The sequence below is a fragment of the Sarcophilus harrisii genome, chromosome 1 (assembly GCF_902635505.1).
Source record: "Sarcophilus harrisii chromosome 1, mSarHar1.11, whole genome shotgun sequence".
NCBI classification, from domain to species: Eukaryota; Metazoa; Chordata; class Mammalia; order Dasyuromorphia; family Dasyuridae; genus Sarcophilus; species Sarcophilus harrisii.
This window is the reverse complement of record NC_045426.1, coordinates 298,795,484-298,821,642: the sequence shown is the minus strand read 5'-3', so window position 1 is coordinate 298,821,642 and position 26,159 is coordinate 298,795,484. Positions and strand designations below refer to the sequence as shown.

General features: G+C 36.7%; 1 protein-coding gene across 4 annotated transcripts in view; it reads right to left on the bottom strand.

Annotated features, from left to right (window-relative positions):
- The window catches only part of MYH11 (myosin heavy chain 11), a 129,421-nt gene that overhangs the window by 88,822 nt on the left and 14,440 nt on the right, over positions 1–26,159 (bottom strand). For all 4 annotated transcript variants that reach the window (XM_031944220.1, XM_031944210.1, XM_003761672.3 and 1 more), the window contains exons 2-3: positions 17,025–17,386; positions 8,653–8,809 (exon numbers count right to left, since the gene is read on the bottom strand). In XM_031944220.1, coding sequence (XP_031800080.1) covers positions 8,653–8,809; positions 17,025–17,369 — 502 coding nt within the window. In that variant the 5' untranslated portion in view covers positions 17,370–17,386. The remainder of the gene's footprint in view (positions 1–8,652; positions 8,810–17,024; positions 17,387–26,159) is intronic.

Sequence of the window (26,159 nt, the reverse complement as noted above, 5' to 3'; positions counted from 1 at the left end):
AATGATATTTCTATTTCCAGAAAAAAAAAAATCTACACTCTATTCCCAGGGGTATAGGCATAAAGCCAAGAAATAAACAGTGAGAGACAGAACTTCTGACAGAATCTTGTGGGTGTAAGTCTATTTACGTAGTCTGTATATATAGCATACATCGCATCCCTTTACAGATATATGGGAAGCTAAATATTTATCTTGTGGTATATATGGCTATGTATACAGCCAGGGGTACTGAGTCTTCCTGCAGCTGCCAACATATCTATTGAAGATCCTGTCAGCAGAGAAATTAGTGGGGGTCCTCAGAGGAGGGATGAGAAGGAGTTGGAGGCAGTGTGATACAGAAGAAAGAGAGCTGGCTTTGTAGTCAGAGGATTCAGGTTTGAATACTACATCTGACCCTATTGTATGATGCTGGGTGAGTCACTTAGTGTCCTTGGGCCTCAGTTTCTTCATCTTTAAAATAAAGGATCACAGGTGCAAAAATCTTCGTAGCAGCTTTTTTGTAGTAGCAAGAAACTGGAAATTGAGTGATGCCCAACAGTTGGGAAATAGCTGAAGAAGTTATGGCATATGAATGTAATGAAATATTATAAGAAATGAGGGGCAGGCTGATTTGGGAAAAGCCTGGAAAGACTTACAAGAACTGATGCTGAGTGAAGGAAACATAACCAAAAGAACATTGTACACAGTAACAACAAGATTATGTGATAATCAACTGTGATGAATTTGGCTCTTTTCAAAAATGAGGTGATTCAAGATAATTTCAATAGACCTGTGATGGAAAGAGCCTCCAGAAAGAGACTATGGGGACTAAATGTAGATCTTCACCTTTTTTGTTGTTGTTTGTTGCTTTTTTTGGTCTCATGTTTTTTCCCTCCTGATTTAGCTGTTTGAGTTAGGGATATCCTAACCCTAATTCCTAACTCAAACAGGGTATCAGTCCTTAGTTTTCTAGTCTCCCTTTTTGGATACTTGTTATTATGAATGGCTCTTTTTTCTCACTTCCAGTCACTCAATATCTAGTGTTTTCATTCCTCTATGATCTTGGATCTGTTCCCTCTTCTCTAGGATATAGGTATAGGTAATAATAATAATAATAATGCTAACAATTTTATAGTACCTAGTATAATATGTGCCAGGCACTGGTGTTCAGCACTTTACCATTATTATCTCTTCCCTATAATCCTGGGTGGTAGATGCTATTATTATCCCCATTTTACAAATGAGGAAACTAAGGTAAACAAATCACATAACTCACCCAGTTACAAAAGTGCTGAAGGCCAAATTCCAACTTAGCTCTTCCTTCCAGGACCAGCACTCTATTCACTCACCACCTAGCTCCCTCAATCACCAACCCCCTAAATTATTACAATGGAGGGTTAAGTGGTACTATGGAGTATAGACCTGGAATCAGGAAAACCTGAGTTTATATCTTGTCTCAGACAGTTATTCCCAGTTGTGTGGCCCTAGGCAAATCACATAACCATTTTTGTCTGTTTCCTCATCTGTAAAATGACCTGGAGAAAGAAATGGCAAACAACTTCAGTATCTTTACCAAGAAACCCCACATGGGGTCATGAAGAGGTGTACATGACTGAAAATACAAACATAAATAGCTACTTGAATTTTTATCTTATTCCCCTAACAAACTATAGGCTCCATATTGTAAGGAACCATGATTTAGCTAAACTTTGTATCTTCCTCAACACTTATTCACACAGCTGGAATTCAATAAATTCTTGTTGACTATCTGAATGAATAACAACTCACATTTATAAATATCTTAAAGGCTTACAATGCAATTTCTTCAGAATAACCCACTGAGGTAGATAGAGAAAGTATTATCATTCCCATTTTGGAGATAAGGAAACTGAGACTAAGTAACACATGACTTGCTTAGGTATTCATGGCTAGTTTAGTTTCAGGGCCAGCATGGAAACTCAAGTTCCTGTGCTCCAAATCCAGTTATTCCTCCCCATTTCTCCACAACTCCTTTTACAATCTAATTTGTACTATGAAATCTTTTTCAAGGACAGCCTAAAAGTATTTATGTTTTCTTGATATCCCTAAGCTATTAAGAGAACCAATGCTTCCTCTGACCTTCAAAATGCTGAGTGGATCTTCTGTGGTGGTTTTTACAGAAAAACATATGTCACTAGAATGACATAGGATGAGAAATGGTGGAGAACTTTCCACAGCATCATAAGTAGAAATACCCACACACACCCATCAAAATATCTAGGCCAAGCCCAAAAGTGAACTTCAGCACAACAAATGCCAATGAGCAAATCCAAATAAATGAGGAAGCAAAGTGGTTCTGCAACTAGAAATCACTTTGTACTTGATCACAAACCAATCAATCAACAAGCATTTATGAAGTGACTGCTACATGTACTACATAGGTTTTCGGGATATAAAGATAAAGAATGAAACTCCCTCCTCTCAAAGAGATTACATTCTATTGGGGGAAGATAGACTATAAATAAAAACAAGAACAACAATACATAACACTTTAATATTTGTAAAGCATTTTACAAATATCTCATTTGATTCTCACAATAGGTAGGTATTATTACCCCATTTTACAAATAAGGAAACTGAGGCAGACAAGAGTTAATTAAGTGATTTCTCTAGAGTTTCACAGCTAGTAAGTGTCTGAGGCCAAATTTGATTCAGATCTTCCTGACCTCAGGAGCTCTGGACCTGAGCTCTATCCATTATGCCACCTATCAGTTTTCTATATTAATAATACTCATAATAATAATGATAGCTACAATTTATATGCAGCAGCCAGGAGATGTAGGAGATAGAGTGATAGGCCTGGAGTTAGGAAGACTCATTTTCTTGAGTTCAAATCTGGCCCCAAACACTTAGTAGTAAGTGACCCTGAATAAGTCACTTACTCTGTTTGCCTCAGTTTCCTTATCTATAAAATGAATTGGAGAAAAAAATGGCAAACCATTTCCGTAGCTTTGTCAAGAAAATGTCAAATGAACTCATAAAGAATAAGATGACTGAAAAAACAACTCAACAATAAATATTCATATAGTGCTTGCTATGTGCCAGGCATAATGCTAAGAGCTTTACAATTATCTTGTTTAATTCTCACAAGAATAAGGAAACAGAGGTAGAGGGAGGCTAAGTGATTTGCCTAAGATCTCACAGCTGGGAAGTATCTTAGCCTGGATGTGAATTCAGATTCAGGGCTTCCTAACTTCTTGACTACACCACCCAGCTTCCCCATTTTCTAGCCAGTCCTTTTCTATCTCTCTCCACACCTTTAAAGGTTCATGTTGCCATACATTCTTGGAGCATACTTCTACCTCCTGTGTCTATCTGTGGAAAACCAGCCCCTCTTTGAAGGTCCAACAAAAGGGCCATACCCTCTGTTAAGTCTCTATTACAGTCTAATTCAGATGGCCAAATATCATTCTTTATGCTTCCCTCATACTTTTCCTCCTCAAATCCATCATGGCACATCACCTTGACATCATCTTTACATCTATTCCACTATCTTTTAGATAAAAGAATTTAAAATTGGTAGGATCAGCATGTCTAATTTCTTCATTTTACAAATAAGGATCCTAAAAAAGATTCATTATTTACCCAAGGCCATACAAGTAGCAAGAGGCAGAGCTGGGATTTGAACCTAGATTCCTGACTCCAAATTTTTGGCCAACATCATGCTGCCTTACATCACAATAATTTGTGTACATTTAAAAAATTCCCATTAGATTCATAGTATTCCATAGTAAGAACCATGATGTGTCTATCTTTCTTTCCCAGAATTTGATATATGATAGACACTAAATAAATATTTATTAAATTGAATTTTACATTTTTAAAGATCTATAATTTATTGGCATAGATTACCCTCTTCTAATACAGACTACATTCCCTTCATATTGTAGTAAATGGTCTTTGCATGTTGCTATAACCAAAAAAAGTAACCACCAAAGTCCACATACACTGACTCAAGAGGCAGGACACTGTACCATGATGCCTCCCTCAATATTTGAATGGGAAAACATCAAATTGCTGTTTGGTATATCTTTTTTTTTAATTTTTATACCTTTTTTTGGTATATTTTTAATATACCTTTGCACATCCTTCAATGTCTAGCATAGTGTTCATGCAGATAAATATTTATTGAATTTCATTTGATCTCTCTGAGCTTATCAGAAGGCAATAAAACAGCTGCCTTTACAAGTTTGCCATTGCTAGCAATGACCTCATCCTGATATTTCTGTCACAATTAGATCAGAAAAATTAATTTTTTGATGTCTTGGAACAGGATCCACTCTTGTCTAAGTAAAGCAAAAGGAATGAAGAGAGATGAGAGACAGAGACAGACAGAGACAAAGACAGAGAAAGAAAGAAGCAGCAGCAACAGAAGAAGGAGGAGAAGAAGGAGGAAGAGGAGGAAGAGAAGAAGAAGAAGAAGAAGAAGAAGAAGAAGAAGAAGAAGAAGAAGAAGAAGAAGGAGGAGGAGGAGGGAGGAGGAGGAGGAGGAGGAAGAGGAGGAGGAGGAGGAGGAGGAGGAGGAGGAGGAAGGAAGGAAGGAAGGAAGGAAGGAAAGAGAGAGAAAAAGAAGAAAGAGAAGAGAGAAGGAGAGAATGAGGAAAAAAGAGAGGGAAAGAGAGAAGAATGAGGGAAAGAATGAAGAGGGAAGAAGGAAGAGAGAGAGGGAGAGGGAAAAGGAAAGGCAGAGGGAGGAAAGCAGGGAGGGAATTGAGGGAAGAGAAAGAGAAAGAGTAGGGAAGGAGAGAGAGAGAGAGAGAGAGAGAAGAAGAAGAAGAAGAAGAAGAAGAAGAAGAAGAAGAGCAGCAGCAGCAGCAGCAGAAGGAAGCAGAAGCAGCAGGACGAGGAGGGAGAAGGGGAGGAGGAATGGGGAGGAGGAACAGAAGAAAGAAAGAAAGAAAGAAAGAAAGAAAGAAAGAAAAAAGAAAGAAAGAAAGAAAGAAAGAAAGAAAGAAAGAAAGAAAGAAAGAAAGAAAGAAAGAAAGAAAGGAAGGAAGGAAGGAAGGAAGGAAGGAAGGAAGGAAGGAAGGAAGGAAGGAAGGAAGGAAGAAAGGAAGGAAGGAAGAAAAAGAAAGAGAGAAAGAGAGAGAGAAAAAGAGACAGAAAGAGAGAGAGAGAGAAAGAGAGAGAGAAAGAGGAGAAAAAGAGAAAAAGAGAGGGAGGGAGGAGGAGAGAGGGAGAAAGAGAAGGAAAGGGAAAAAGAGGAAAGCAGGGAGAGAATTGAGGAAAGAGAATAGGAAAGGAAGGAGAGGGAGAGAGAAATAGTAGGAAAGTAGGGAAAGAGAGAGAGAAAGAGAGAGAGAGGGATGGGGAGAGAGAGAGAAAAAAAGAGAGATGATTCTTCTCTAATTTGGGAAATCAACATATCCAAGTTATGAATAACAAAAAGGAAAAATTATTGGTTTATGAAATCTATCCTTTTTTTTTAAAAAAAAAGTGGCTATTTTAGTTTGGCTGTAATGGGTGAGAAAAGATATTTATTGTTGGTACCAAGTACAGAGACTATAGAAAAATATCCAAATTTCTACAGTCAGAGCATAATCTTATCTGTCATTCATGCCTCCTGGGACTCTGGGACAGCATGGGGAAGAAAGTATCCAGAGGGACTGATTATGAGGGAAGGCTAATTATGCTTTCATCACATTTGTTGTATTAATTCACTTAACTTCAACTTCTCAACCTCTAAGTTTTCTGAGATTTCAGAAGAATAAATTGCAAATAATAATAATAATAATAATGCTGGCACATGTCTACCAAGCTTCCAGGGTTGCTAGTCCTCTACATTTGTCAGAGACTTTCTGCCCTTCCCTCATTAAAAGTAACTCATGCTTTTCTATCAATCCTAGAGTTTCAATGACCATACACTTCAGTGGCTATACCTCTATTCTTTTTTTTAAATTGATTTTATTTTAAAAAACAAAATATAAATAAAGCAAAAGAGAACATTGTCTTGTGCCCAATAGAACATCAGCGAGGATCCAAAATATATAGCAACAAATAACCAGTTCAAGATTATTAGTAAAAGAAATCATATTCATGAGCATCTATCTTTTCCTTATTTCCTTGTAAATTGTTCTTTTGTTCTCTGCTGTGCACACTTTTTACTTTATACTTTTTATCCCCTTTCAATCTCCCCCACCCACCCCACCTCCAAGTAGGCTATAGTTAAGAAAGGATGTATTTATGTATGCAGGATGTAGATATATACATATATATACAAAAACACTTATCTTTTCTATCCCTGTTGACTCTGCTTAAATTCTATTCCTTAATTTGCCTTGATTTTATTTCATCTTCCCCTCCCACCCATGGATCCCTCTCTTATCTTCTTCCTGCACCCTTTGCTTCTCCGTCAACTCATCCCTCTCTACTTATTTCTTTATAGATTTTGGAAGGTGCTATACCCTTCTTAGTATATATGTAGTGTTACCTATTTAACCCATTTCCGGTGTGAACAGGTTTTCAGATTTATGAGTCTTCCTCCCCCATCTAATGCCTCTGTCTATTCTTTCTCTGTATCTCATTTGTATAATATAATTATACCTCTATTTTTGAAAGATAAAAAAATCTCTCAGCTTCTTCTTGCTTCCTCTTCTCCCCCATCCATTTCTGCTATGTGGTATATGATTCAGTGACCACCATACTCTAACATGAACTTTGTACTCTAGTTAGGTTTTCTTTATTATTCCATGAGTTCCCACCCAATGCTCTTTCATTCACGTACACTTTTGCTCACATTATTAATTTTTCTGATCTCTTCCACCAAGATCTATTGGTCAAAGCACAATTAAATCCTACTTTCTTCAGTGTCCCTCCCTCACCTATCTCTCTTCAAATATGATAGCGCTTAGATTTTACTATATAGTGTTGTCTTCCACTGTTCAAACTCAAAAAGTTTTCAATAAGTAGACTATCAACTCCTTTGAAAACAAGGATTGTATTTCCCAAGTGCATAGCAAATGTCTACATACATATTAGATGGTCACTAAACACTTGCTGGTTGACTGACTGACTGAATGACTTAGTACCAGGCAACCCCACCTCCTTTTACCCCTCTAATAAGCCCTCAGATCTTTACAGACTTTCCATGTAAGGCAGAAAATGTAACATAAATAATGTAAAAATTCGGGCCACAAAATTTCTCCTTGGAACTCCTCCCACATTTACATATGCAAAAATAATTGCCAAGGCTCCTAAATAGTGCCAATATCCTTGGGTCAGCATTCCTTGTGGTTTTGCTTCATTATTCAAAAACAATGGCTCCTCAATTCTTTTCTCCAAACTCTTTCAGACTGGAATGAGCTCCACAAAGCTGGCCAGGCCCATTTCCTAAGAGACAGAACCTATGAAGCTGAATTTTCAGGACTTCAGGTCACTCACCTCTCCCACCTCCCCAGTCTTAAAAAACATGACAATGGAACAGGTATTCTCCAGCTTACATGTGGCCTTTAGGTACTTATGCCATCTCCCTCTGAACATTTGCAGAGTGGGTTTCTTTCTATTGCCCTATGCCAAAATATACCTGACTATTCCCAGTTTAAAGGCATCTAAGAATTTCTGAGTCCAAAAACATTCATTTAGGAAACCAATTTCTTCTAACTATTCCCCAAATACACAGCATACCAAATACAGCATTACATATGCATCAATAACGTCCAGATACCTTAATTTAGTATAGTGCCTAGTTTTATTAAGCTTTTAATAAATGTTTTTTTGTTGTGTAGTCATTCAGTCAAGTCCAATTTTTCGTAGCTCCATTTGGGTTTTCTTGGCAGATACTGGAGTAGTTTGTCATCCCCTTCTCCAATGTCTCCCATCTGTACAGATAAGGAAACTGAGGCAAGTAGCACTAAGTGACTTGCCTAGGTGTCCATATCTGCGGCTATCAGGATGACAGTCAGGAAGATGAGGCTTCCTGACTTCAGACTTGCTCCACTAGCAGCTCTTAATAAATGCATTATCTATCTAAATGAATTCATTTCCACTGAAATATGATATTCCCTTGTTTTTTTGTACACAGCCAGCAAAGCACTTGAACAAACTGAAGAAATACTGAGGCAGAGCTTATCTCCGCTATGAAGAAGGGCAGATTTGAAGCCATGAAAAGGAGGAGAGATCCCTAACCCCTGTCTGAGGGGAAGGGGTTTGTGCCAAGCCCTCCACATGCAAATCCCACTGCTGCTCCAGGTCCCCCAGGCTGGGAGAGGAGGTCAGAACAGCCTTCTCTCGTGAGGACCTGCAAGCTGGCTCCCAGCACTGTCTATGCCCGTATTTGCCAAAGCTATTTGTTCCCCAACCCTCCCGCCCCTCAGCACTCCCCACGTGGGAGGCTGCCTTAGGAGGGAGCTCAGAGTTGGTTTTTCCCTTTTTCAGGCACAACACTCAGGGACCCTCTCTGCTTGCCAAAGAATTCCCTAACCCAGCCAGGAGAAGCCTGTGTGGCTCTCAGAGGCAGGCAAGGGGAGTGATAAATTTCCCTTGGGGGACCTATGCTCACATCCTCGTTACCCTTGAGAAAGATCAGGGGGGCCCTTCCCAGAGTCCTTCTGTCACCCCACCTGTTTTATCTCCCACAGCCCCGCCCCCACAAGAGGCCCGGCAGACACCAGGAAGACAAGGAACTTGGAAGTTTACCTTGCAGCATACTCCGGTAGGCTGTGTCCGCAATGGCGTAGATGTGGGGGGGCATCTCGTGTCGCTTCTTCCCTTTGTACATGTCAATTATCTTCTCTGAATAAATGGGCAGGTATTTGTAGGGATTGACCACAACGCAGAATAGGCCAGAATAAGTCTGTCAAATGGAAAGCCACAAATATCTGTGCTTACTCCAAGATATTCACAAACAGCAAATAAAAGAGAAAAAACAGCTCACTTCTAGCAGTATGTTAAAAGTCCTTCCATAACTACAGTGCCAAAGTGGCGGAACTAACATCAGTTTGATAAGTTAAGGAATAAAGGTTTGTCAAATGAAGAAATAAATGAATCACTATTCATTCCTTTAGATTGTAAGCTTCTTGAGCACAGGGACTATCTTTTGGCTTTATCTGTATCTTGGTGCAGTGCCTGGCACACAGTGGGCACTTAATATTTATTGTTTGATTATCATCATTCTTTTATTGTATGTAATGGTTAATGTTTCAGGAGTTAGAAAGTGGCCTATCATATAGGCCTGGATCTAGCTAATAATGAACATATTATATATATACATATATATATATATATAAACAGGATTCTACTCTGCCTCCTGCTACCATAGTGCCTTTATTTCTGTAGCTGTTATCCTATTTCCCAGCATTGTTGGGAAGCAAGTGAAGGAGGGTAAATGATACTGTAATACCCATCTTAGAGAAAGTGATTGACAAAGACAGAAAATGACTTCCATAAAGTCACTTCCACAGAGTTGTAGGAAGTAGTCATAACATTGGTCATGCCCTACCTACTGCTTCTTCAAAAAAGTTTAATCCATCTACTAGTCATCCTGCCATCTAGGGGAGGGGGTGGGGGGGTAAGAGGTGAAAAATTGGAACAAGAGGTTTGGCAATTGTTAATGCTGTAAAGTTACCCATGCATATAACCTGTAAATAAAAGGCTATTAAATTAAAAAAAAAAAGTTTAATCTACTTTGCCTAATATTCAAAGCCTTTTAAAACATATCTCTTTCCAGACCTCTCTCATATTATTCCTTTACACACACTATTTTATGTTCAACTTTCTGTCTCCCAAAGAAATGCTGCCTTCTTATACTTCTGTGATTCACTTAAGCTATTCACCTAAAGAATCTCCCTTTATGTTCTCTTGTTGAATTTTAACTGTTTTTGAAGTCCAACTAAAACTTCATTTTCTCCAGAGAGCTTCCTCTTATCCCATTACAGATAAAGAAATTGAAGCAGACAGAGGCAGATATATATATATTTAAATATTTATTTAAATATATAAGTACCTATTATAAATATGAAAAATAAGTATAAATATGTAAGTATATTAATATATTATATATGTATGTGTTGTGCATGTATTATGTTTTATATGTATATCATATACACACCCACAGTTGTGTAATATTATCCATTATAGATACTTTTTGGGATCTTATCTCTTCACTAGATCTTCAAGGCCTCAAAGCCAGTATCCAGAGGGATCATTTCTGATCTAAACTTTGTATACACTAAGTAGCCCAGTGGAGTGAGGAGTGACTCTAAAGTTTGGATGATCTGGATTAACTTTTGATCTCAGATATGTAATTATGTGACCTTGAGCAAGTCACTTAAACTCTATCTGCCTCAATTTTCTCATATGTAAAACTAGGATAAAAATAACATCTATACTTCCCAGGACTGTTGTGAGAATCAAATGAGATAATTTGTAAAGTAGTCTGAAAACATCAAAACTTTACATCAGTGCTAGCTATTACTGTTATCTCTCTAATGCCTACCAGCTGAATGTTCAGCACATAGGAGGTATTTAATAAATGTGTGTGGATTGGTCAATGATTGAATCAGTGTTGAAAATGAAGTCTGAGGATTCCTTCAGACTTGGATTCAGAAGTCTCAGACTTGAGTTTTTGTTCTACCTCTTACCGTGTGACTTTATATAAGTCACTCAATTGCCTCATCAGTAAAATGAGAGGGTTGGACTGAATGACCTGTAAAATCATTTCTAATTCATAATCTGTGAAATCATAATTATTGGAATCCCAGTCATAATATCTAGCCCTCGGTCTTTACACTGTCTATCTAAGGAATTAAATGTATGTGTCTAAAAACTGAAGAGTGCTTTTGAGGTCCATTCCTATGTTTGGTAAAGATGTCCCTGAGGAACATTCCACTGATGAAAGAGGAATAGTTTCTAAAAGGGACCAGGGCAGGGTGGCTTTTGCATTCATATATGACCTGGCACAATCCCTGAGACCCTCATTCTCCCATTAAAGAGATTTCTCTAATGGTAATGGCTGGGATGACCTCTTGGAAACAGTCCTGTTAAAACTTCATAATGCCAGACTAGCAGTTCAGTTCGTCCTTGTTTTTGGGCAGTTAATAAGTCAGGAAATAAAGCTCTGGACCTAATCAGAAAAACCCAAGTTCAAAACCAGTCTCAGATACCTCTTTGCTGTGTGATCCTGTTCAAGTCACATAGTCTCTGCCTCAGTTTCCTTAACTTTAAAATGAGGATAATAATAGCTCTTCCCTCATTGGGCTAGTATAAGGATCAAATGAAATATTTGTAAAAGTGCTTAGCATAGTGTCCAGCACATAGTAGGTACAAAATAAATGCTTATTCCCTCCCCCTTCTTCCTTAAACTAGCCAATAATCAATTGTTTGAAGTTGTCTGGATCTGCTAGAAGATGTCCAGCTTTGGTCTCTGCAGCCAGTTCTCTAAAAATATGAACCAAACCCCATCTGTTCTTCTGAACCAAGCTTAGATCCCATCTCCTCCATGAAATCATTCCTGACTTTCCCAGACGATCATGGTTTTTGTTTTTTGGGGTTTTTTTTCCCTTTTCCCGGATTCCTGTGAAACATGGACTCCATACTAGATAATCACACTTGATTATACAGTACATCATGTTGTGTTCTTCCCCAGTTGTTTCATGTACATGAATTCCCACCAAGATCACAACCTCTCCTAGGGCAGAAGGGCTATTCCTTCTTTTTTATCCTCTGCCTCCCTGGCTCTTGGCAGAGTGCTGAGAACACAATGGACACTTGATAAACACTTCCTAATTTGATGTGAATCTAACTGGACAGTACAGTTTGCAACTAGCCTGAGTCAGGTTCATTCCTCTTAAAAAAAATAAAAATAAATAAATCTGGCAATGATAATAACATTGTATAAATTCACTGGAACCTTTTTTTTTATTATTAAGTTATAATAGTAGTTGGATTAAGTTTTCCTCTCCTCACACAATCCTCTTTTTCTGTACCTACATCAGGGTATCAACTGTCATGTCCTTCCTACCTCCAAGGGTTGCTTGTCCTGGCAGGCATTTGAGCGGGCACCTTACCATGAACAGGTTTCAAAGATCAGTCCAAGGATTTCCCTCTTGTGACTATATTAGGAAGAAGTTGAGGTTTTCCTGGACACAATATAGTTGGCTTGATATAACCGACAAATCCCAGAACCATGTCTGTTAGGAGAGCTAGCTGGCTGGTCCTGTTGCCACCAGCAAGAGGCAGAAACCAGATCCCATTGATGATTCTGTTCATGACACCTTTACTTCCCTGCCAGCCTTGGAAAACATACATTCCCAAAATGGCTAAGCCAGTTCTTGCTCAGGACGCTCAGTTCTCTTGGCAAGAATCTTAGAAGAGAAGCATTTCTTTCCCAACCTCTCAAGAAAAATGAAGAAAAGAATGTTCTCTTATATTCACTGAGGAATTCAGTCTTAGGGAAGAAATATGGAGTACAAAGAATAAAAATGCCCAATTCTGTTTTTATGCTGCTCCTTTCTTCCTGGAGTGCAGCTCCTTTCTGTTCCTCACAAAAGTCTCCTTATCCTTCAAGGCCCTAATCTAGGCCTACCCTTTTGAGGAAGTCCATTTCTAATCTATTTTTTGACTTCTTCCTCTTAACTCTCCTTGTGATGAAATGACAGGATTTTCAAATTGTTTGAGACACTCAGAGGTTATCTAGTCCCAATTGTACTCAAATCACAAATCCCTAACCTATACAGAGAGGCAATCTATGATCTACCTGGGTTGTTTCATACCATTTTGGGGGATTGCTCTAATAGTCAATTTTTCACAATAACCACTACATTGCTTTTAATGGGTTTATGAGTAATAACATCTTTCCAAATCAAATGTAAACAATTGAAGACCAGAGGCCAGATTTTACTTTTATACCCACTCGCAGCACCTAATACAGTGCTATGCATATATTCGGTGCTTGGAAAATATGGGTTGAATGACTTATTGGCTTAGGAAAAGTGTGTGAAGAAATGCTGTCTGAATGACTATGTGGTATAGTGGGAAAAGCCCTGGACAGAAACAACAAAAGACAAAAATGATTGATGTTGCTGGGGCTATAGAAAGACAGTTGAACTAAACTGTTGGAGTAACTGTAAATTGGTCTAATCCTTCTGGAGAACAAATTGGACCTCTACATTAAAAAAAAAATAATTGAATTGGGGCAGCTAGGAAGTGTAGTGGATAAAGCACCAGCCCTGAAGTCATGAGGACCTGAGTTTAAATCTGGCCTCAGACATTTAACATTTCTTAGCTGTGTAACCCATTACCTTAGTAAAAATAATAATAATAATAATTGAATTGAGCATATAATTTAACCCAGTCATTCCACTATTGGGCATATATGCCAAGGAGGTCAAAGACAGAGAAAAGGGCTCCCTGTGTGGAAAAATATTTAAAACTGAACTTTTTGTGGCAGCAAAAAACTGAAGAGGTGACATGACTTAGTGAATAGAGAATCTGCCTTACAGTTGGGAAGACTAAGCTTCACTCCAGAGAACTAATAATGAAACATTTTAAAATATTCTTCCCTTATCTTTTAAAATATCTTTTTGTTTACAAAACATATCCATGGGTAATTTTTTCAACATTGACCCTTGCAAAACCTTCTGTTCCAAATTTTCTCCTCTCTCCCCTGAACCCTAGATGGCAGGTAGTCCAATACGTGTTAAATATGTTAAATTTTACATTAAATCCAATATATTATGCATATCTATATAGTTATTTTGCTGCACAAGAAAAATCAGGTCTAGAAAGAAAAAAAAAAACCTGAAAAGGAAAACAAAAATCGCAAGCAAACAATAGCAGAAAGAGTGAATATCCTATGTTATAGTCCACACTCAAATCCCATAGTCCTCTCTCTGGATGTAGATGACTCTCTTCATTACTGGACTGAACTGGTTTGAATCATCTTATTGTTGTATTCTTCCTTTATCTTGCAGAAAGATGGTTGACTATGGGTGTAGAATGAAGCATACATGACCCCTTGAGTTGATTTTTTTTTTTTTTTTTTTTTTTTTGCTTAAATAGGCTTCTTTGTTATCAGAAAGGATTTGGGACATGCCATTATGGGAAACATTAAAAAAAAAAAAAACCATCAATAAAATATTTATTAAGAGAAGAAGGAAACTTGGACCGGGAGTCAAAAGACATGGATACTGAGTTTTCACTAACTATGACTTTAGGCAAGTGACTTCCACTTTCGGGTTTTCATCATCCTCTTTGCAAAATGGAGTCATTGGCCAGATGAACTCCAAAGTCCTTTCTATCTTTAAGATTCTAAAAATTAAGCTGATGCTACCAAAAGAGCCATAGTTCTAAGCTCACCTTGCAGATGAGTAAAAGTTTCTTCATAATCAAAAGTAAAGTCTGGCAGTTTGGTTGCAAGAAACAGTATCATCTTGCAAGTCTGCTTATGAAAAACTTTTGCTTTGCGTCAGCTGGATGGCTTGACCTGTACCTTCTTTCCCCTTCATGGCTAACAGTTTCTATTAAATGATTAAGTGAACTGGAAAAAAAAGATCTAAGAACAAGATCATCACATGGTTTGAAAGGCTTTAATCTAATCCACCCAGGGAAGCGAAACAGGAATTTGTGGTGTCTAATTACATTTTTATCTATGACTGGAAAGATATTTAGGGCTCTATTTTGTGTCTCTTCTTCTTTGTGCAAGTCTCATAATTTTTCTGAATCTATCTTCATTCCAGGTACTGTTTTTGAGTACTACAGCTCACAAAAATGATATAACTTTTCCCTTAAAGCCTCTGATAGAGATGACATGTATTTGATACAGATTTATGAACCCAGGGGACCAAATCTTGCTTTTCAATTTTTTCATATTTGGGGACTATAAATGTTTTGTTTGCACCAGTAGCTCAGTGTATTTTTATAAAAGAACTTCCTGACAAGGAAATTTTCTTCTATTCTTTCTAAATATCCATTTCTAAATATCCATTGATCAGTTGATATTTTTCAAAAACAAATATGCAATTTTCTTCAGGCAAAATGCAAAATACAGACTCTATAATGGCAAGATGAAGTTACTGATTATGTGGGGGAAAGTCTGTTGCTTTTTTGTCTAACTAAAGACTACTCATCCTTCAAGCCTTAGTTCAAGTCTCATCTCCAATGACTAGCTGACACTGATCTTCTCTATGAACTCCTCTTGCACTTATAATGATAGACACTTAAGTGGTGGAAAGGATCACCTAGTCTAACTCCTACTCAAAAATTGATAAATCATATGGTCATCCAGAACCTGCTGGAAATCTTCTAGAGAAGGGAAACTCTTTTAAGATAGATTGAATCTTCCCTAGAGGCAAAAAGGATAACAGAATATCAGGATGTAGGTATCTATCTTTCCCTTTATAGGTAGAAGGAACACTGATTGTCATGGAGATATACCTACCCAATTTTGGAAAATTCTGTCATTCTTCAAGAAGGAAATATCCTCATGAGTCACAGTTTCCCCTAGAGTCTTAGCTATTCTAGCTGAAATCTAACCTTTCCTGATGATAACCAGTAGGACTTAGAAGGTTGGGTTTGGCTAACATTATATAGTGGAAAGAGCACTGATTCAGGGCATATGGATTTATATTTTGGCTCTCTCTTTTTTTTTTTTTTTTTTTTTTTTTGGTGAGGCAATTGCCTAGGGTCACACAGCGACTAAGTTAAGTGTCTGAAGCTGGATTTGAATTCAGGTCCTCCTGACTCCAGGGCCTCTGCTCTATCTACTACACCCTCTAGCTGCCTCTTGACTCTCATTCTTTATAGCTATGTGATCAACCATAGGCAGAGCATGACCTCTCTGAGTTTCAATTTCCTGATGTGTAAAATGGTAATAATACTTATACCACCTACCTTAAAAAGTGCTTTATTAAAATGTCATGTAAATATCATATGCATTAAAATTCCATTAATGTCATGTAAATATAAGTTGTTATTATTATAGAAGCATTCTCTGGAGATCACAGATTGACCATCAGCTATCTCTCAGGACAGCCTAGGCTCTGAATGGTCAAAAATCAAATCAGGATAACCTTTTTCAAGGAAAGTTGAAAAAAGCTTTTTATGTTCTTCCCTCTGTGATCATCTCCATTTTCTCTTGCATATATTGTATTTGTCCATCCTGTTGTCTGCCTGCCTATCCCCAAAAGGCCTCCACAATGCACCCAACTAACTAGAAAGAGTCTGTCTTAAGACAAGAACCCCAAGATGACAGGAAAAAATAATGATGATTGTTGGAGGGGATGTGGGAAAACTGGGACATTGATGCATTGTTGGTGGAGTAGTGAACGAATCCAACCATTCTGGAGAGCAATCTGGAATTATGCCTAGGCTTATATCCCAAAGAAATACTAAAGAAGGGAAAGAGACCTGTATGTGCACGAATGTTTGTGGCAGCCCTTTTTGTAGTGGCTAGAAACTGGAAAATGAATGGATGCCCATCAATTGGAGAATGGTTGGGTAAATTGTGGTACATGAATGTTATGGAATATTATTGTTCTGTAAGAAATGACCAGCAGGATGAATATAGAGAAGCTTACATGAACTGATGCTAAGTGAAATGAGCAGAACCAGGAGATCATTATGTAATTCAACAATGATACAGTATGAGGATGTATTCTGATGAAAGTGGATTTCTTTGACAAGGAGAAGATCTAATTCAGTTCCAGTTGATCAATGATGGAAAGAAGCAACTACACCCAAAGAAAGAACACTGGGAAATGAGTGTAAACTGTTTGCATTTTTGTTTTTTTTCCCCAGGTTATTTTTACCTTCTGAATCCAATTCTCCCTGTGCAACAAGAGAACTGTTCAGTTCTGCACACATATATTGTATCTAGGATATACTATAACATATTTAACATATATAGGACTGCTTGCCATCTAGGGGAGAGAGTGGAGGGAGGGAAGGGAAAAGTTGGAACAGAAGTGAGTGCAAGGGATAATGTTGTAAAAAAAATTACCCAGGTATATGTTCTGTCAATAAAAAGTTACAATTAAAAAAAAAAGACAAGAAGCCCTCCAAAGGATACTTACATAAATAAGTCCTGAGAAATATCTCTCCCTCAGATTGTGTAACACAGATGCTTCATTGAGGCAGGTCAGTTCTGCCATGTCTTCTACTTTGGAGAATTTGGGGGGATTCATCTTCTGGATGTCATCTTTGCCAACTGTAATTTTCTTACCATTCTCAGTCAGTTCTACAACCACTTCATCCCCTTTCTCCTCTTTGATGCTTGCAGCTTCAAAGCCCTGCTTCTCTGAAGGGACCCATACTAGTTTTTTGGCTGACCAGTCGGCCTGGGCCACTGGGCTATTGATGAAGTTTTTGTCCACGAAGAGGAACTTCTCATCATCACTGAGCTGACCTTTCTGGGCCATGATGTCTCAGTGATCACCTGGAAAACAAGCAAAATGTGGTCTGAATTAGTATGGGATAAAGCATGACTTTCAAATAAACTTCCTAGAACTTGCTGAGAATGAAGTTATTGTCTGTGAAGGCAGCCTATCCACAAATCATCACCAAACAATATTATCCAATGCCCAAAGGCCCCAGGGCTGGATCCTTAAATCACTGAGGTCAAGAATTTATTTCTGTTTTTTTCTGTTACATTACCCATCCATCCACCATTATCACCATGTTCAATACAGTGATTGATTTGAAAGTAATTGGGTAAAGAGAAATGGGAGGCTGGGTAAATCCAGTCTTACTATAGGCTCCAAATGGGATAGTTTTAGAAGTTAGGGAATGAAGAGTGGGGAATGAAAGGTCAAAGAGTCATATAAAATTTGATCAGTAATGGATATTAGAGGACATTTATTCTATCCCACTGGCTTTAAAGAAAAGGAAATAGGATCAGGACAACTAAGAGACAATTATCACAGGCAGTTAAGTGTCTGATATAGGATTTGAATCCAGGATTATTGACTCTGTCCACTGTACCATGCTTTAGAGCAGGGCTTCTTAAATTTTCCATTTGAAACTCCTTTCTAACCAAGAAATATTTATGTGATCCCAGGTATATAGGTATATAAAATAGGTATACAAATCAAACACTTGCTGATAATAAATCATAATTTCATAACCTTCCATAATCAGTTCTGAGACCTCAAATAGGGTTGCAGACCACAGTTTAAGAAGCTGAGTATTAGAGGGCATAGATAAAACGGGGTCTCTGCCTTCCATGGAACCATAGGATCATAAATGTAGAGTTGGGAAAAAACTTAGAGGTCATCTATTCCAACTTTTTCATTTTAGAGCACATAGATGCAAAAATGTAAGCATTTGGCTGAGAAGAATAGTATAAGAACTTGAGGGGATGGTAGGATCTAGTAAAGGTTTAACAATGTTTCATTTTAAAGTTAGGTAACTGAAACCTAGAGAGATAAATTAAGTTTTAAGATTGAATAGTGAAGAAATGACAAAGCTGGGATATGAAGCTGGGTCCATTTTTCCCACTGTAGCACACTACCACAAATGTATGGAAAGGTATGACAGAATATAAATAAAGCCAAGATATGAGCCATATCATAACACTTTCAGTAAAAAGATGCTTTTTGATTGAAATAGAATGCAAGTCATGAACTGATGCTGAGTGAAATGAGCAGGACCAGGAGATCATTATATACTTCAACAACAATATTATATGATGACCAGTTCTGATGGACCTGGCCATCCTCAGCAAAGAGATCAACCAAATCATTTCCAATGGAACAGTAATGAACTGAACCAGCTACGCCCAGAGAAAGAACTCTGGGAGATGACTAAAAACCATTACATTGAATTCCCAATCCCTATATTTATGCCCACCTGCATTTTTGATTTCCTTCACAAGCTAATTGTACAATATTTCAAAGTCTGATTCTTTTTTGTACAGCAAAATAACGTTTTGGTCATGTATACTTATTGTGTATCTAATTTATATTTTAATGTATTTAACATCTACTGGTCATCCTGCCATCTAGAGGAGAGGGTGGGGGGGGGAAGAGGTGAAAAATTGGAACAAGAGGTTTGGCAATTGTTAATGCTGTAAAGTTACCCATGCATAACCTGTAAATAAAAGGCTATTAAATAAAAATAAATAAATAAATAAAAATTTAAAAAAAAAAAGAAATAGAATGTAAGTAATGCCCATGGGGGTATGAATTCATGCATATCCTTTTACTTAACAACACATGAATCCCCAAAAAGATTTTTTTTTCTTATGTTCTTCCTTCTGTCCTGTCATATATATACAACATTATATATAATGCAAGAGAAAATGGAGATGATCACAGAGGGAAGAACAAAGGAAAAGGACCTATATGTACAAAAATATTTATAACAGCTCTCTTCTCAGGGCAAAGAATCAGAAATTGAGGGAATACCCACCAATTGGGGAATGGCTGCATAAATTATAGTATATGATTATGATGGAAAGTGTGTAACTGAAGAAAATAAAAATGTTAAAAAATAGAATATAAGTTAAAACTGTTTTTTTTTCATTTCAAATTATTCTTTTCTATTCAAGACTGTTCCCTTTGGTTGCCTAAAATTCTAAAATTCTTTATAGTCCTGACAGTTAAAATTTCCAACATTATTAGAAATAATAATTTGTATAAATTATTTTGTATAAATAACTTTTGTTTAATTTACTGAAATTTTCCTCTCTGCCTGATGGCCTTTCATGAGGTGAAATTTTCCAATTAAAGCAGGCCATTTCATTTCTGAACAACTCTAATTGTTAGGAAGTTTTCAGGATTTCAAGGCTAAATTCGCCTTTTTTGCAACTTCTATCTAGAACTTCATTCTACCCTCTGAAGACAAAACAAATCAAATTCCCTTTTCATGTTAACAGCCTTTCAAATGCTTGAAGACAAGTATCATATCTATAAGAGTTTACTCTTTGGTAACCAAATCAAGAAGTAAGTATTGATTCAATGACTTATTTCAAATAGCTAACTGCCAAATTTATATTTCTACCCCAACCTAACATCCTTAGTCTCACATATTCACTTGGATGTCCCTTAAGCATCTAAGCTACAAGATAGCCAAAAGAAAATAAGTAATCATTTCCTCTACACCCACTCCTTCTCCAAATGCCTTTATTTCTGTTGAGGGTACTACTATTTTCCCAGTCATCTAGATTTGCAACTTCAGACTTATCACTGACTCTCTTTTTTACTTTCCACTTATTCAGTCAGTTCTGAAATCTCATCAATTTTACCTCCACAACTACTCTCACACTTATGTCCTTCTCTCCTCTCTATTATGGAATCATCACCCAGTTCAGGTCCTCATCACCATTCACCGTCTTCTATTTCATCTCTCTCCAATTTACCCATTATACAGATTGCAAAATAATCCTAAAAAGGATTCAAATACAAAAATATATTAAGAGAAGCTTTTCCTAAAAGCCTAGGAAATACCCATCAATTGGGGTATGGCTTAGTAAGTTATGGCATATGAATATGATACAACAAGATGAAGGAGAAGGCTTCAGAAAAACCTGAGAAAACTTGTATGAATTGATACAAAGTAAAGTAAGCAGAAGAACCGGGAGAACAATTTATATAGTAACATTGTCATGATAGTAAACTTTAAAAGACTTAGTAACTCTGATAAACTGAATAACAAACCACAATTCCAAAGCATTGATAATGAAAAATGCTATTCACTTACATATAGACAGCTGATGGATTCAGAGTACAAATTAAAACATATTTTTTTTCTCTTTCTCTTTCTTTTTTTGGGACATGACTAAAGAGAGAATTTGTTTTTCATGTTTTGCATGACATATTTATAATGGGGGTTTGTTTTCTTGCCTTCTCAATAGGTGAGGGAGATGGAGAAGAGAAATTGAAATTGAAAATAGAATAAAATTGAATTTTAAAAAATAAGGAACAAAATAAAAAGTAAAGACTCACATAAGACTGACCTTGCTCAAGAATTTCCTGTGGTTTTTTACTGCCAATATGATTTTTAAAAAAAATTCCTCAATTTGACATTTAAAGTTCTTCACCATCTGACTCCCACCCATCTTTTGGGGATTCTTCTACATTAATCTCTTTCATACATTCTACATCTGGCCTACTTTTTGTTTAGCATTCCATTTTTGGTCTTTCTGTCTTTATATAAACATGCCTGGAAACATGCTCTTTATCTTTATATCTACCCCTTAGGATTCCTATTTTATGTCAAGGATCAGCCCAGGTGCCATTTTCTACTGGAAGCCTTTCCTGGTTCTTCTAGTCATTTGTGCTTTCTCCCTCCTAAAACTGTCATCTAAAACTTACATGTGTATATATAGAATGTAAGCTCCCTGAGGGCAAGGACAGTTTTTCTTTAATTTTTGTATTTCTACAATCTAATACAGCACCTTGTACCTAGTAAACACTTAATAAATAATTGTTAGGTTGGATTGGATTTCAAATACTTGCCAGACATTCTTACAGAGATGTCTTAATGGCAGAATCATTCTTCCACTTGAGATCAAGCTCTCAGAGTCATTTTTAAATCTTCTTCCCTCACTTCATAATCAATTGGCTGTCAAATCCTATTAATTCCATTTCCACATTTCTTACATTTGTGCCTCTTCTGCTCCTTTTCCATTCATCCCCATTTCAACTACTCCAATTGCCCAGTTATCTCTCACTTAGATTTTGTCATAGCTTTCTTTGTGGACTCCCCACCTCTAGTCTTTTTTCTTTCCAATTTTTCCCATCATATTTCTGCCAAAGTAATATTCCTAATTTAAGGTCTGGTCATATCATTTTTATTCTCATGACATTCAAAGCCTTCCATAATCTGGCTGCAATCTTTTTCATCCTACTACTGCCCTTCACAAATTATACATTCCAGTCAAATAAGGCATTCATAATTCTCTGATTTCATCTGCCTTTCACACCTTTGTGCACAATGGCTCCTATGCCTGGGACAGTACACTGCAATATCTTAACCGTTTGAATTTCTTTCCTAATTTCAAAGCCCTACCTATATGATACTTCTTTCACAAAACTTTTTTCAGTCTTTCAATTATGAGAGTTCTCTTCCTTCTCAATTATCTCATAACATTCTCTTTTTAGGTTACTTTTATATATGAATCTTATGACATATATGATATTTATCTATATATTTTTCATATCTCCCTCTAGAAATTATATCTTATTTCATGTTTGAAATAACAAGATTTTGAAGTAGTGTGATTTATATTACACAGAGCAGATTTTAAGAAATGTTTACTGAATTGACTTTAACCTTAAACTCATCTTTATATTGAGGATTTTTTTTCTGTCCTGGATCTCTTTTACAGACATCTTCTCAGAATAATGTTTGTAAATAATTGAAGGAAATGCTAAATTTCAATTAAAAGTTAGTGAAAATAAAGATGTAATTGTTTTGTTTTCCAAGGTTACAAACCCCTGAAATCTATTCACTGACCCTTTAGGTGTCTGTGTTTCCCAAATTAAAAATCTGTGCCTTAGAGAATATTTTACCTTATCCAATAGCTTATCAACAAATTTCATATGAAGTTTAGTGATCATGATGCCTGCTACAGAGGGTACAAAAAAGCACAAAATATGTCCCTACCTCAAATGTTTATGGTCTAGATGCAGAGGTCTCCTTTGTTGAATCTATCCCACCCCTGAAACATGGATATCTCCAAAGACTCTGTTCTGGACATCGTATCACTGTACATTCTCCTCCTTCATGAGTTCATCTGTTCTCACGAACTCAATTACTTTCTCTGACTGCCAAGTATGTGTATCCAGATTTCATCTCTTATCAGATTTCCAGTCTTACACCTCCAGTCACTGGTACTACTGCCTGTGTTTATTGCCATCATTTCCAGAAGATGTCCATCAATATCTAAACTCAATATGGTCAAAGCAAAACCCATCATCTTCCCTAAATTGTCTCCAAATTTCCCTTTCTGTTTCTGTAGAAGGTACCAGCAGCCGTTCAAGGACACAATCCTTTCAAGACTGCTCTCTTTTTCTGATAAGTGAGTTTTACAAAAGAAAACTCATTCTCCCATAAACCCATCCTTTCTCCAAATATCCCTATTGCTGTTCAGGGTACCATCATATTTATAATTATCAATTATCCAAATTTGCAAACTAAAAAATTTTGCAAATTAACTAAAGTTAACCTTAACTCTTTCTCTCCATCATTATCACCTCCATAACCAAACAATTACCAAATCTTATTGTTCCTACCCCCACAATAATCTAGCATCCATAGTTGAAATCATCCTCTCCAGTCCCCTAGTCACCAATGTATTTCAGGCCCTCATCTAGATTGCTATTATAGTCTCCTTAATTGATTTCCCTGCTTCCTCTCTTTCCAATTCATTTTCCACATATCTGCCAAACTGCCTCATTTTGTTAAATATCTTTCTCCACTTATATGACCAAGAATGTGCTGGTAAATATTTAACAATCAGCAGTCTGGGAGGGAAAAAATATACCTACAACATCATTAAGTTAATTTGCATTGTTAACATTTTATCTGTCACTTTCTTAACTTTCTAGACTTTCTACACTTTCTACATTTTCTAGACAATCAACAAAACAATAAATCAATCCTCGATTTACAGCATTTTCAATTTTCAAGGTGTAAGTGCTCACAATGAAAATTTAACAATTAGCTCCTGCCATTTGGTACAAGCTGGCTCCAGCAAACCACTGGATATAAACTTTTCCAGTCATTTTCTTGACTTCCTACTCAAGCATACTCAAAATCTGATTTCAATCTACCTTTTTAGTCTGGATATCCTAAAGTTCTTAAAGTGATTTTAAATATCTTAAAACTACCAAGACATTTGGGATATTGTATTACTCTTCACCAACACTTTCCATTCTGGACCATTGACTGGTCCTTGAATTCAAGATTTCCCCTCCCCATTTCCATGCATTCTCTCTCTCTCTGTCTGTCTGTCTCTCTCTCTCTCTTTCTTGTAGTGAAAAAGAATGCTGATATTGGAGTTCCCTTAGTCCTGAGTTTAATAATAATAGCTAACATTTATGTAGCACTTACTATGTGCCAGGAATTGTGTTAAGCATTTTACAAATATTATCTCATTTGATGCTCCCAACTTTGTGAGAGAGGTGTTAGTTATCTCCATTGTACAGATGAGGAAACCAAGAAAGACAGAAGCAGATACAAGGACATTCTCAAGGTTTCTCCAAAGAACTATAGAAATGATTGTGTGATATGAGAAACACTGGCACAGCATGGCATGCTTACACCAAAGAAGGCACTGTGCTGTAGGAGTGAAGCAGAATTGCAATAGCTCAAAGAAAACATGAGATGCATAAATTTGGAAACAACTCTACTCCAAATGTTTGTGTATATTTGTGCCTAACCTGTGGTAGAGCCTTTTGAGCTTGCATTAGACTGTTCAGCCACAATCAGACACGCTGTACTTTGACTCCAACATAGTGATGTCGTTTTGGTTCTCTTTGAGAATGAAGGACAACAATAACCAATTCCAATCACTTAGTTTATGGAAATGTTTATAAAAGATCTCAGAGGGGGTGCCAGACAACTGAATTCCAATCCTGATTGGGTCACTTTGTGTGTATCCTTGGACTAGACCTTTGGGTCTCAGTTTTCTCATCTATAAAATGACATGGTTGCACTAAATGACCTCTATGGTTCCTTCCAGTTCTAAATCTATGATCCCATGAATTGAGTTAAGTTGCATATTAAAGCAAGAAAGGATCTTGGAGATAATTTAGTCATCAAATCATAAAACTCTACAGTCAAGAGCCCTCAGAAATCATCTGTACTGTACTTAATACACAATAAGCATTATAAAAATATTGTTTATTTATATTATTGTTATTATTATCATATGTTCCAATTCTTTTTATTTCATAATTTTATATAATTTATATAAAATCATATTAAAATTATATAAATTTTATATAAATTAGGAAACCAAAGTTCAGAGAAATGAAATTATCTGATTCAAGGAAATAGAACTAGTCAAGATTCAAACCCTAGTGTTCTAATTCCTAAATCCAGTATTCTTTCCATTAGAGCATCCTCCTTCCCTTTTTCTGTCAATTAATAAGCAGTTCATAAACATTTACTCTATGCTTGGCATCATACTAAATCTGTTGTGGCGGGGGCGAGGTGGGGGATGATATTAACACAAGAACAGCACAATGAATGGTATCAGATAAGAAATACTACAAGGATTCAAAAGGTGGGAGAAATCATTCGGTTTTGATGTGACCAAGACTTTACAATGGAAAAATAATTTAAATTAGTTCATGTAGGAAGAAGAATAATTAGGTAGGTAGATAGAAGAAAGGTAGGTACTCTGAATGAGAATAGAAGGAATAAAGGATGTGTTTGAGGGATAATAGTAGGCCAGACATCTTTTAGAGACTTAGAACAGATGGGAAGTTGTGAGTACTGGCTCTTCACATACAAATTGAATTCATTCCAGAAGAAAATTGTCTTGGACTGTAACTATGTCAACATATTCCAACTCCATATCTTCTCTTCCAAGAAAGGTCATCCAGAATGATGTGTGACTGACATATCAAGATATAATATATCAAGATGTATTATATAGCTTATATTCAAAGAAAATTCCAGGAATTATTTCTAAAGCTGGAATGAAGAATTTGACCTGGTCTGTGAAAAGTTATTCTTATCAAAAAAAAAAAAAATCAGTGTTCATCTGTGACTCCCCTCCATATAGAACTAGAAAGAAGATGTCAATAGATTGAGGAAAAGATTGTGATATATGAACATAAAGGAATATTTTTGCCATTGTTAGAAAGGACAAATTCAGAGAAACAGAAATATGTATGAATTGCTGGTCACAGTGGTCTGTGATCCTTGCTATTGAGGGAGATTTGGAGAATGGTGGATCACTTGAGTTTAGGAATTCTGAATTGTAGTAGTCTAAATAATGGGGTGTCTGGCACCAATAAGGTGAGTCTCAAAGGTGAGATGGCACCAATAAGGTGAGGATGGGGAAGGGAGCAGCAGCTTAAGTAGAATATAACTAGTCCAGATAGGAAATGAAGGCCAAAGTCTCTCTATCAATCAGCAGTAGGACTGGGCCTATGAGGGACCATTGCACTTTCAATGTAGACAAGATAGGAAGATCTGGTCTCAAAATTTTAAAATACTAATAATTGTATAAACTATTGTAAAGACAAGTGTCA